Below are 13,213 nucleotides of genomic sequence, written 5' to 3'. Positions count from 1 at the left end.
GACTATAAAGAAAGCTGAGCACCAAAGAATTGGTGCTTTTGAACTGTGGTGTTGGAGAAAGCTCTTGAGAGTCCCTTGGACTGCAAGGAGATCATACCAGTCAATCGTAAAGGAAATCAGTCCTGAATATTCATTGGAAAAACTGATGCTGAAGCTGAAGCTCCAGTACTTTGGCCACCTGATGTGGAGAACTAACTCATTTGAAAAGACCCTGATGCTGGGAAAGATTGAAGGCAGGAGGAGAAGGGGATGACAGAGGATAAGATGGTTGGATGGCATCACCGACTCAATGGACGTGAGTCTGAGCAAGCTCCGGGAGTTGGTGATGGACAAGGAGGCCTGGTGTGCTGTAGTCCATGGGGTTGCAGAGTCAGACAGGACCGAGAGACTGGACTGAACTGGAGGCTTTTACAAAGTATTTTGTTTACCTGTGCTATTTCTCTATTTAGACACTAGAGGGCGCTAGTGAAATGCTTAAATAATTGCTCAATTTATAGGGAAGCAGGCATACTGCAGTACACGGGGTCGCAAAGGGTCTGCACCACTGAGCGACTGAACTGAACAGAAGGGCATTTGTATCTCTATATGTAAGTGTACGCATGTGTGAAAAGACATTTAGAAAACTCAGAAAAGACCTTTTAGAAGTTTCCTTTTATTTTTTTAAAATTAGTAATCTAAAATTAAGATTAAAATCCTAATAATTTCTTAAATTTTAAGTTCAGCTTGTAAATCTTATTTCTAAGTTTAGCAAAATTTAAATCATCATTTTAAATATGTATGAATTTTTGGTCCCCTTTGCAATCTTAGATAAATGCTTAAATACTTTACGTTATATTCATTTTAATTTATTTTATTTTAAGAATTTTAATTATGTGACAAACCTTCCCAAGAGCTCTAGTTCTTTTAGAATCAAATAAACTAAACTATAAATGTGGTGACTGGTATTCTTATGTTCTCAAAACTGTCTATAAATTAATAAGATTTTTATTTAAGATCACATGCGTAAATCCTTTACTCAAAATATGTATTTAAAATTGGAATTATAAGGCTGACTATAATTCTATTAGGCCAAATACTCTCAAATATTATACACATTGCACTTTAAATGCTAAATATGCACGGATTCCTATGTCATAAGAACTTTAATGATCCGTATTCAATTCACTCATTCACCAGTTATTTTCTGAACACCTGTCATGTGTTCCTAATTATTCTGACCACTGAGGATAAACAGCGAACCAAAAAAAATAAAAATAAAAATTCTTGCCCTTATGGTTTATATGACAGTGAAGTTGGGGGTCTATTTCCTGAGTATGTAAAGATGCTCACTCCCTAAGAAAACACCATGTCTGGGACTTCCATGGCCATCCAGTTAAGACTGTATGCTTCCATTTCAAGGGGTGCAGTTTCGATCCCTGGTCAGGGAACTAAGATCCCACGTGTCTCGAGGCATGGCCAAGAAAACAAAAGAGAAACACACTGTGTCATCCCATAGGCTTGGGTTATCTTCCCAAGATACCTTTTTTGTCTTTTGCCTTCTCAGCTTGCTGCAGCTCCTAAGTGATGATGGCCAGGCTGTGACAGGGTCTTTGTGGCTCTAATGGATGTGCTGAACCCTAGCAACTGTCTGTAATAGGGACTTCATTAATTAAAGGATGATGTGGGATCTTTGTGTTGTATGCCTGGAACTAGTGAAATCGTGTATGTCGATTACACCTCAATAAAAATAAATGTTAAAAAGAACGAAGTGTCCCATAGTGCACTTAGATTTGAGTCACATGTTTAGTTTTTCAAGTCTGATTCCATCTGTAATTTTTACAGAGGTAGCTAGCTACACCATTTGATTAGATTTTGTGTTTCTTCAGCTCTATCTATCAATGTGTTTTAGTTTAATACTACATACCTTGGAGCACATGTACCTCCCATTTCTTGGAATTATATTGAATTCTGGGTATCACTTGGCTTTTGCTGATTATTTTGTTATAGCTTCCAAAATTATTCTGCTATCAGGAAGCAGGAACCATTTTTGGTTTTTAGTATTTGTTTTTGGGGTTTCTTGTTGGGTAGACCATTTAGAGATCCTGTCTTCCAGGCACTGGTCTCTTTGGGAAGGTTCACTTGGCATTTGAGCCTTGTTTTAAGTAAAAGTTGCTCAGTCATGTCTGACTCTTTGTGATCCCATGAACTGTAGCCCCCCAGGCTCCTCTGTTCATGGGATTCTCCAAGCAAGAATGGAATTCCAGTACTGGAATGGGTTGCCATGCCCTTCTCCAGGGGATCTTCCCGACCCAGGGATCAAACTTGGGTCTCCTACATTGTAGGCAGATTCTTTTACTGTCTGAGCCACCAGGGAAGCCCCTCGAACCCCTTTTTATTTTAAAAAGAGAGCTTAAAACAGTTTTTTTCAAGGGAACTCAATCCAGCACAGTTCTCCTCTACTCCTCTGCCCCCATCAATGATTTTACAAAGTGAAATCAAGAGAATCTTGGTTTTACGAAGTGAACTCATGGGTGGGAGAAGGCAGTGGTAGTAGTCTGGATGTGGCAGTCTCCTCCACTTGCTTTTTTTTTAGAAGTTTTTTTTTTTTTTTTTGATGTGAACCACCTTTGAAGTCTTTATTGGATCTGTTACAATATTGCTTCTATTTTATATTTCAGGGTTTTTTTGGCTGCAAGGTGTGTGATTCTGGCATTTGCAATGATCTGTGTCTTCTTTTTAAATTTTTAATCACCCTCTTGATTGGAGCTTTTGTGATGCAGGAACCATGATTTAAAATAAAGCAAAATATGAGAACCAATATTATAGTACAGAGAACTCTACTCAGTGGACTGTGATGACCTAAAAGGGAAGGAAATCCAAGGAAGAGGGGATATATGTACATACATAGCTGATTCACTTTGCTGTGCAGCAGAAAATGACACAACATTGTAAAGCAACTATACTCCGGTACAAAAAAAAGCGAAACAAAACTTTGTAAAGCCACTTATCTAAGTCTACTAGAGGCTGCTGTCTTCAAGGCTTTGTTCACCTAGCCAAAGGCCCTAAGAGGAGATAGCTGTGAACTTGGGTGTGCTTGCAGGTACCAGCCCCAACTTGGAAGTTCTTCTAGTGTTTTTGGTTGTTCAGGGAAATGTCATACCTGCTTGAGTTTTCTTTAACCAAGCTAATTCCCACTCCCCCCACCCCCACCCCCCACCCCCCCGCCAATTTCCTGTCCTTTGCATCTTTGGTGTGAGCAGAATGCTGCACGCACTGTTAGAACAAAAATAAATGTTAAATGTACTTGTGAGAACTCCGTGACGTCTCGTTCCTAAAGAGGGTTCCTGGCACACCAACGCTGAGGGAAGTTAAAGGATTTGCTCAGAGACACAGAAGAGGAGGAACCCGGACTCACATAGGTATTTCTGCTGTGTCATGAGGGTTTTTTCCCCCCACCCAGGATGGAAAAAACAGCTGCATTTCAGCTTTTTGAGCATTGGTTCTGTTTAGAGATGGGGTATTTTTCATTTCCAAGTTAGCTTAACATTTAAAAAACTGCACAGTTTTGCCTTTTCAAATAATGTTCACCAGAATCAGCGTTGTTGAGTTAAAGGTAAAGTGAATTTGTGGTTTTGATACGGATTTTCCAGATTGCCTCTCAGAATTCACGTTCCCACCAACCATCAGTGAAGGAAGGAGGCTTTGCACCTGTCAGTCACAGTGTGAACCGATTGTCAAACAGATTTTGCCAGTCTGATGTGTGACAAATTCTGTAAGAGTGCAGTTGTGCTTTTTTTAGCAGTGAAGTTTAGCATCTGTTTGTACATTTAAGGGTCACTTGTATTTGTGTGTGTGTGATATATGTATTCCTGCTTATTTTTTTGAGGGCGATTGTTTTTTTTTTCAGTTATTTTGTGGGCGTGTTTGTGTGTGTTAAGTTGCTCCAGTCATGTCCGACTCTTTGCAACCCTATGGACTGTAGCCCGCCAGGCTCCTCTCTCCATGGGATTCTCCAGGCAAGAACACTGGAGTGGGTTGCCATGCCCTCCTCCAGGGGATCTTCCCAACCCAGGGATCGAATGTCTCCTGCAATGGCAGGCAGGTTCTTTACCAGTAGTGTCACCTGGGAAGTTATTAGCTCTTTATGTATTTGATCAGTAAGATACTTGTCTTTTGCCTGTGTGGCAAACATTTTTCCAGATTTGTTGTCTGTTTGTCTCTTGACTTTGTCTGATGGTGGTGGTGTGTGCATATGAGGTTTATTTCACATGAAGATGTTCTTTGTATGTATTCATGACTTGTCACCATGCAGAAAGCTCTGCTGCCAGAGGCCATCAGGGTGCTTGCTGATGTCCATTTTTAGTGAACTGCTTCTCATATTAAGCCTTCTCATCTTGCTCTGATTTCCTTGTATTTTTTACACTAATTGCTATGACCTTGCAGTTCATCACTTATATACTCCCTAGTGAAATTGCTTCTTTTCACATTTTGTTTTTGTCTGTTCACTTAAGACTGTTGACTCATGGACAGCAAGGGCCTTGGCGCCTCCCACGTCAGTATCCCTAACCAGGCCCAGCACTGGGCTGGACAATGACCATCGATTCAAGAAGCACCTATGACAGACTTAGTGGCCCAGGCCCTAGCAAGCCAGGGAGGAGCTGGGGGTGTCTTTCGTTCTACCCAGGGGCCCACTCTGTAGCAGACCCAAGGCTATGCCTCTGGTGGGACCTGGCCACATAGCCAGCTTCAGATCCAGTGATAGCCAACAGGGTCCTGCCAGCTTGGCCTTTCCCAAGCTCTTGATGCCTCCCAAGACCTCCAGGGACTGTCCTGGGAGGGTCAGGAACGGACTCACCTGTACCCTGTCTCACTAGCTGCCCCTTTCCAAGCTTGGAGGCCTGAAGGCAGCTGACTGAAGGAAGAGGAATTGAAACCAGTCAGGGGTTCAAGAAGCCATGGGTTTTAATGTGGGTGAGAGGGGTTTTAATGAGGGTCTGGGGGCAGGGTGCTCAGCGCCCTCGCCTTCCTGCCTGGGCTGGGGTTGGTGTGGGGAGGGGAGGGCCTCCCTGTACCCCTCTTCTTGGGGTCAGAGAGCAGAGTGGAGGGCAGGGGTGCCTGACCTTTGCCTCTCCTTGTGGGGAGGGAGAAAGGAGACGCCTAGGGTAGATCTCAGTGTCTCAGTACCGTGGCCTCCATCTGTGGATCTGGGACAACAGGCCGCTGGTGTGTGTAGATATAGAGGGTGGGGGGGCCCGGCTGGAGGCGGGAAGGCACAGAGGGGTGGAGAGCCTGGAAACCAGGGCCGATTCCTCCGATAGAAACCGGCAGGACGGGCCAACCCTCCCTGTCCACCCCCCAACCTCCGTCCTTGTCCCAGGGGGTCCCCAGCCTCCTCCTCTACTTCTTCCGCCCAATCTGGGCCATGAGGTGGGCGTTGGCGGCGGCCTTGGCTCGCAGGTTCTTGGCCTTGGCGATGTTGAAGAGGATGTTCATAATGTTAGTGGGGACGTCCAGGGACAGAGTGACCTTGGTGCGCCGGTCACTCTTGGCCTTGTCCTGGGACGGCCGCCCCTGGAACTGTGCCTGGGATGGGTACTTGTACCGGGTGCTGCCGGCCCCGCCGCCACCGCCGCTGCCCACAGAGCCAGGGAAGGTCCTTTTCTCTGTGTCCTCCTCCTCCTGCCCGTCCTGGTCCTCCGGGTCTCCGCGGGGCAGGGCAGGTACGGTCCGCTTGATCAGCAGCGACGTGTCCTTCCGCTGGCTCTTCTCGGCCTCACGTAGAGCTGTGTGGAGGCAGCTGGGGCTGGACCCGGCTTTGGGGGACCTCTGGGAGAGGCCCACCTGGGGGGCCCCGAGGAGCAGTAGCAAGACCAGCAGGAAGGGGGCCGGCACGAGCATCTCTCCCTGCAGCGGAAAAGACCGATATGTGTGAGAGGGTCTTAGGGTTCAGGGGGAGAAGGGGCAGATCTACCAGGCTTTGTGCAAGTTCAGCTTTGCCGGGTTTTGAAAGCGTGTTCTCTGGACTTGCAGGCCGTGTATCATGGACATTTGTTAGCAATGCAGAGATTCTCGGGTCTTGCTCCAGAGCTGGTCAGTCAAGAGCTCTGGGGCCAGCAATCTGCGTGTTAACAAGCCTGATGATGACAGACTGTTGCCAGATGTAGGAATGGTCCAGATGTAGGAACTAGCTACCTAGCATGTGGAAAGAAACACAGGCTCTGGAGTTAGACAGAGGTAGGTTCAAATTCCAACTGGGTCCTTGTTTGCTTGAGGGTGGCAGGCAGATTACTTAACCTCTGAGAACGTCAATTTCCTCATCTGATAATAATAATGATAATAATAATAATGGGGGATAATAGGTACTAACTCATAAAGGTTAAATTAAAGTGGAAAAGCTCCCTGTCTAACCAAATACTTAACGAAGCGTGTTGGTTACTGACTGTTTACATGTAATAATCCCCATGTGCTATTAGGATAAGATTCAGTACACAGGCAACCATCTCAGAAGTGATCTATCTGTATCTGTGTATCTGTAAATGTACTATACATTATATAACTAATGAATATAATTCATACGAATATAAATATAGATGTATAGTATGCCAGGGAACTTCATCCTGCAGACCATTATCTTTGTTGTGTTGCTTTTCTGGCTTTTCTTTTTTCGTCTGTTTGCTCCACTCTTACCCAGGTAGGCTCATCGTGCCTTGAACTCTAAGTCAGCAGTTCTCACGCTTCAGAGTGTTCAGAATCACGTGAATGAACTGTTCAAACACCAGCTGCTGGGCCCCATCTCCAGCATTTCTGAATCAGTAGATTTGGGGCAAGGCCTGAGAATCTGCATCCCTAACACATCCCTAGAGGATGCTGATGCTGTGGGTTCATGGACCACGCTTTGTGAACCACTTTCTCAGCGTTCCTATCCATCTCCGAGGTCCTTAGAACTGTGTGCCCGATTCCCGGAGAACATTTTACAGGGCTCTTTAGACTGTGGAAGAATGGACTTATCCTTTCTTTTGATATTGTGCTCAATACCCAGACTTCTGGTTTCCTCATTCATTGAGGCTGTCCTTAGTTGTTTTGCATAAACATCCATGAATTGTGGCTTTAGCTGCCTTATGCCTTGAAGGCATTTTAAAGCTTGGGAGCACTCTCAAAGGGCCTGATAAGCCTGAAAAGATTAAAAAAACCAAAAACCAATACACAGAGAAAGGGTTAATAACGGGGTGGGGGTCGGGGTGGGAGGGGATCTGTCTCTTTCTGTCGCTATCTCTCTCTCCCTTGGTCCCCTGCTCTTTTCAGGGGTCAGGCTCGGCCCTACCTCCCACTAACTGGCTCAGTGACTAAATGCCCCTGGTCCCTGTGTTCCCATCTGTGAGATTAGGGGATTGAGCTCCAGGCTCTCCTCTCTCTCTCCTTTTCTCCCTCTCTCTCCAGTTTAGCTTTGTTTAGCATTTGCATAAAACCATGGGAGATTGTGGGGCTTTCCAGGTGGCACTAGTGGTAAAGAATCTGCCTGCCAATACAGGAGACACAGGTTCAATCCCTAGGAGGGGGAAGATCTCCTGGAGAAGGACATGGCAACCCACTCCAGTATTCATGCCTGGAGAATCCCATGGACAGAGGAGCCTGGCGGGCTATAGTCCATAGGGTTGCAAAGGATTGGACATGACTGAAGCGACTTAGCACTCACCCCTGCATGGGAGGATGTTTGTAGATTATGTGCAAATAATACATTATTTTATATAAGGGACTTGAGCATCTGGGAATCTGTGACGGTCCTGGAGCCAATCCCAGGAACAGAGGACTGTCAAAGAAAAGAAACGTCCTTTCCTCCTTACTCAGGTCTGATTCCTAAGCAAGTTTCTCCTCTTACATTCTTTGGATTCCTTTGCCTTTACCATAGTGCAAGAGTACAAAGGTTTAAGATTTCCCTGCTACCTGCTCTGAAAACACGTGGCCCCCATCTAGTTAGGTTTACAGGGAAAAGTTCTTCATCTTCATTTTTCTCATTTGGGTACCTGACACTCAGCCATTCTTTGGGGGTTATTAGGGCAGTGCTTCTCTGGAGACGGACACTTGCTTCTAAGAGCTGTGACAGTCACGTCGTGCCCAGAATGACAGGCAGCGAGGGACTCAGCTGGTCTGAAATTCAGAGCACCTGTGAGAGACAGCTCCCTGAAGGAAAAAAGTGAAGCTAGAGGCAAATGCAGGACACCATGGGCTTTGCCCAGAGGCAGCCCCATTTTCCAGCATCTAGGAAGGCAGAGATAGTTCGCAGTCTGCAATCACGGGTAAGAAGTTGAATTAAAAAAACACTTTATAAAACAGTCACTGCTGAACCCAGGGACCCTTTAAGCATTTTGAAAGATATTATAGTAATGAGCTGCAGACTCATGGAAGCATTTATGTGTAACACACACACTTCTTAGCAATTCACACTTGAGCGAGCAGAGGGGGTTCATTCATGAAAGGCCTTTCCCCCCAAGAGGGAGAAAAGCCAGGAGAAAGTTGACAAGATCTAGATAACACTTGTTACTGGAAGCTTTTGTGTTGCTTTTCTGACTCCATTCATCCTCAGAAGTGGGAATGCTGGCTAGATTGCTGTGTTACAGGAGAACCCTGCAGACAGGATTTCTCAGAACACTTGGACATCAAATGGAGACATCAAACATCCATCTTTATGGCCTCTCCCCTTCAAGGGGGGGCACCTAATTGTTACAGACATCTGTTCCCTTCCTCCAGTGTCCCTGGTGGCCAGGGGGAAAGGACTCCAGGCTGTGAGGGCAGAGGACCTGGGCTGCGAACCTCCCTCACCCTCAAATGCCTTCCATCAGTCACTTAACCTCTCAGTCACCGCATCTTAAAAAGCAGGCGTTACCTGCCTCACAGGTGTATGAAGAGAACGAAAGGAGATGCCTTAGCAACCAGGAAATGCAAGCATTTTCCCGATCGGTCAGGCAGCGGGGACTGGTACCCCGGTTTCCACCCCCATCTTCCCCATCCACCCCATCTGGAAACACGATTTTCATGTTCACAACTGGACTCTGTTCAGAAAAACACGTTTGTGAGAACCCATCCTGCTTCCGGTCTATTACCTTTTGCAAAGCAGGCCTCTCTACTAATGGGGGGAGGATGCTCTTGCCCCCCCTGAGAAACTTCCCCTTGGTCCCTTTGGGGCTGCCTTCTCCCCATTTAAAACACAGACATTGACGGTTCAGCACAGTGCCCCCAGGGGTGCTTGCAACTCTTATCGCTCACCCCATCCAGTCCCCAGCACCTCCTGCATAATTAAGGGCAAATCAAGTGATCCTTCATAGGGAAGTCCCCAACCAGAGCCTTACCTGTGAGCAGACTTCACTCTGGAGTGCAAATGCTCAGTGAGGCGGGCGGGCAGCTTCAGAACCGAGAGGTCTGCCCCAGGAACATCCCCCCCGAACTTCTGTCTTCTCTGGGGTCGCCGGCTCCTTTTCTTGAATTGTTTGTAAGTGGGCCGTGATCTTTCCTCTCTATGGAAACCACTCCACTCCCTCGTGTGTGTGCATATACATAAAAGTGACAGATCACGGGGTGGATCATAAATCCAGACGCGGTGTCTACCCTGGGATGTGATCCCGTTTAAAATACAACCCAAGCAGCTGTGCACGTCACGGAGATGACAAGCTGTCAGCATCTCTGACCGCTCCTACCCACCTTCTCTCCCAGACCTCCCATCACCGCCCCCACCCCCCACTGCCCTTCCTGCCCTAGCAACTGGCTTCATTGATAAAAAGGAAAAAACACACTCTGTTAAACTGAGAAGCAGCTTCTTTGAAGAGTTTTATTACTCATCTTCGTTCTTACTAATTTCAGTCTCTCTACCCTTCTTCCTGGAGCCAACACCTGCTTGAAAGTAGAGAAGAAAGTTTGTCTGCTGTCCTGTGATTAGTTTTTTTTTTTTTTTTTTTAATTTCTTTGGCATTACCAACTCAATGGACAAGTGTTTGAGCAAACTCCTGGAGGTTATGAAGGACAGGGAAGCCTGGCGTGCTGCAGTCCATGGGGTCAAAAAAGAGTCAGACACGACTTAGCTACTGAGCAATGGAAACACTTATTTATTATTATTTTGGCTGTTCTGGGTCTTCATTGCAGTGTGCAGGTTTCTCCAGTTGCGGTACATGGGCTCGGTAGCTGCAGTGTGTGGGCTTAGGCACAGTTTGCATTTTCACCAAGACCTTTATTGAACAGCCTAGCTACATTCCAAATGAACTTTTTGGCCAGCTCAATGCAAATAACCCCTTTAATAATTTGACTATAAACCCTTTCAAATCAAATAACACTTTTTGTCTTACAGTCTGCTTTGTCTGATACTGAAACAGCTATTCCAGTTTTCCTTTGGTTGACATTTGCTTGGTGCATTTTTTCCAGTTTTTTTGTGTCAAAGTTCTTTTGTGAAGGGTATATACTGAAATTAAAAAATCTAATCAACCATCTCTGTATTAACAAGGCCTTAATACAGGCCTTTGTATTAGTTTGTACTAATAGTGATCACTGACGTGACACATTTGTATGAATAATGATTACTGATGTTTTCGGATTATTTTCTGCTGTTTCACATGTAAAACATTTCCTATTTGGTCTGCTTTCCCCCTCTGTTTCTGTTTATTTCTCTTTTTCCTTGTCTGTGTTCTTCTAGATTGATTAAATTTTCATTTCATTTTCCCCGCTATTAGTTTGTATCTAAGCATTTAAAACTACAATTGGGGCTTCCCTGGTGGCTCAGTGGTAAAGAACCATCTTGCCAATGCAGGAGCTGTAAGAGACTCTGGTTTGATTCCTGGGTTGGGAATATCCCCTGGAGGAGGAAATGGCAGCCCTCTCCAGTATTCTTGCCTGGAGAATCCCAAGGACAGAGGAGTCTGGTGGGCTACAGTCCATGGGGTCACACAGTGTCGGACACCACTGAGCAAATGAGCATGCAAAAACTACAGTTCTTGCTCTGAGCACTGATTCACTACACCTCACACATGAACAGAGCCCCCTGTAACCTGGTGAAATTTCTCTGGTCTGTGAAGTAAGGGGAGACCCTTGCCTTGACTCCTGTTTTTCCCAACAGGCAGGACTGATTTAGTTATTAGTAACTGTACTTCTATAATAACAGCACACCCATGATCCTGCATTAACATCCAGTCCTTTCTGATATGGGTTCTCTAGCGCTGTCTCCTATCCACCTATCAGGAATCAATCTCATTGGACTTTGCATCCCCCTTGAAACCAGCAGCGGTGGAAACAGGTGGGGACAGTTCCAGCCTGTCTCTGTGTCCAGGTGCCATGGTGAATTACAGACGTTTTATGATCCTCTCTGATGGACTTTTAGTGGCTGATTGATTCCTGGAGCAAAGCTCCTGGGAGCCACAGGCTAGAGGCAGCTGCCTCCCTCGGGGCCTCGTGAAACAGCATCAGAGCTTTCTGTCTGGGACTTACTTCCTTGATGGTCCAGTGGTTAAGACTCCATGCTGCCCTTGCAGGGGGTGTGGGTTTGATCCCTGGTCAGTGAACTAAGATCCCTCATGTTGCATGGCCAAATAAATAAATAGTAAAGTAATAACCTTAAAAAAAAAAAAAAGCTTTCTGTCTCCTTCCAGGGGAAGGGGAGGACGTTGGCTTCTTGGGCAAACTTGCAAACTGCCCCATAGCCACTTTTCCACATGTGGACACAGTCACAGTGCCCTGTTTACCTGACCTGTAGACAAGGGGATCAACACCAACAGATACACTTAGGGGACATGTTTTCTCTATTGACAAGGGAATTGGAAACTCTTCCAAACATCTTACAAAGCAGTGGACTGGGCAGCATGCTCCCAGATGGGGCCAGGATGGCGAGCTCACTTGTGGTTCTGCTCATGGGAAAAGTAAGTAGTAATGGTAACCAAGCAGCCCACGTTCTTCCAAGGCTAATACACGCACTCTGCCACCCCCACCCCTGAACATGTTTCAGAATCTCTTATCTATATGTTGTTCAGTTGCTCGGTCATGTCCCACTCTTTGCAGCCCTGTGGACTGTAGCCCACCAGGCTTCTCTGTCCATGGACTTTTCCAGGCAGGAATACTGGAGTGAGTTGCCATGGCCTCCTCCAGGAGCTTTTCCTGACCCAGGGATTGAACTCACATCTCTTACATCTCCTGCATTGCTGGCAGATACTTTACTGCTGAGCCATCGAGGGAAAGCCCAACACATAGCACACTATGTTATTATTCAGTTCAGTTCAGTCATGTCTGACTCTTTGCGACCCCATGGACTGCAGCACACCAGGCTTCCCTGTCCATCACCAGCTCCTGAAGCTTGCTCAAACTCATGTCCATCGAGTTGGTCATGCTCTGTCATCCCCTTCTCCTCCTGCCTTCAATCTTTCTTGCATTGGGGTCTTTTCTAATGAGTCAACTCTTCGCATCATGTGGCCAAAGTATGCCTGCCAGCTAATCAGGGACTATGCTTAATCAGTTCACCAATCAATCAATCAATCAGAAATAAACCACCATGTTCCTATCTACTGTGAATTTTAATCTGTTTCCCTTGGCAAGTCTAGGCTTTGAGACTGGCTGTGGTCTACTCCTGACTGTGTCCGTTTGTCTGTAAGCAGCTTGAGACTGAAGTCTATGCCAGGAAAAGCACCATGAACACAGCATCTGCTGTTTAGCAGAGACTCAACAAGTGAGGTTGATTCTCCTTATTCAGTAGCTCCGTGTATGTGCATATACAATTGCAACCCATCACATATATCCAAACAGATAATATATATTTAAAAAAATTTATTTAGCTGCATTGAGTCTTAGCTGTGGCATGTGGGATCTAGTTCCCTGACCAGGGATAGAACCTGGGCCCCCTGCATTGGGAGCGTGGAGTCTTAGCCACTGGACCAGCAGGGAAGTCCCAACAGACATTCTTTAGTATTTTAAATGCTTTTGTTTGCATGAACTCTTCCAGAATCACAGAATGTTTGGCCTAAAAGAGAGTTCATGCTCTAGTTCAGTCTCTTAGGTGGGGTCACACACAGGTGAACCTCAGAACTCAGGCCCCCGACATGAACATTCTCAAGGATGATCTCTTTTGCAAAGCTGGATAAGCCTGCATTTCCAACTACAAGGAGAGAACAGAACTTGGCCTTGAGAGTGAGGGATTGTTGTAGACACGGAGCCCATAATTGAAGATAATAGTATTGAAATGAAATTAAAAAGAGATTATTAGAGGTTTATT

The 13,213-nt window shown here is 45.8% G+C and overlaps 1 protein-coding gene across 1 annotated transcript; it reads right to left on the bottom strand.

Moving 5' to 3' along the window:
• Positions 1–4,923: 4,923 nt before the first annotated feature.
• On the bottom strand, positions 4,924–9,606 carry UCN3 (urocortin 3). Its single transcript, XM_027558184.1, has 2 exons — positions 9,324–9,606; positions 4,924–5,883 (listed from the first exon to the last, which is right to left on the bottom strand). The coding sequence occupies exon 2, from the start codon at positions 5,875–5,877 to the stop codon at positions 5,377–5,379; it is 501 nt and encodes a 166-aa protein (XP_027413985.1). The 5' UTR covers positions 5,878–5,883; positions 9,324–9,606; the 3' UTR covers positions 4,924–5,376.
• Positions 9,607–13,213: the final 3,607 nt, after the last annotated feature.

This window comes from Bos indicus x Bos taurus, chromosome 13 (assembly GCF_003369695.1).
Source record: "Bos indicus x Bos taurus breed Angus x Brahman F1 hybrid chromosome 13, Bos_hybrid_MaternalHap_v2.0, whole genome shotgun sequence".
Classification (NCBI taxonomy): Eukaryota; Metazoa; Chordata; class Mammalia; order Artiodactyla; family Bovidae; genus Bos; species Bos indicus x Bos taurus.
This window is presented reverse-complemented; position numbering and strand designations above follow the sequence as displayed.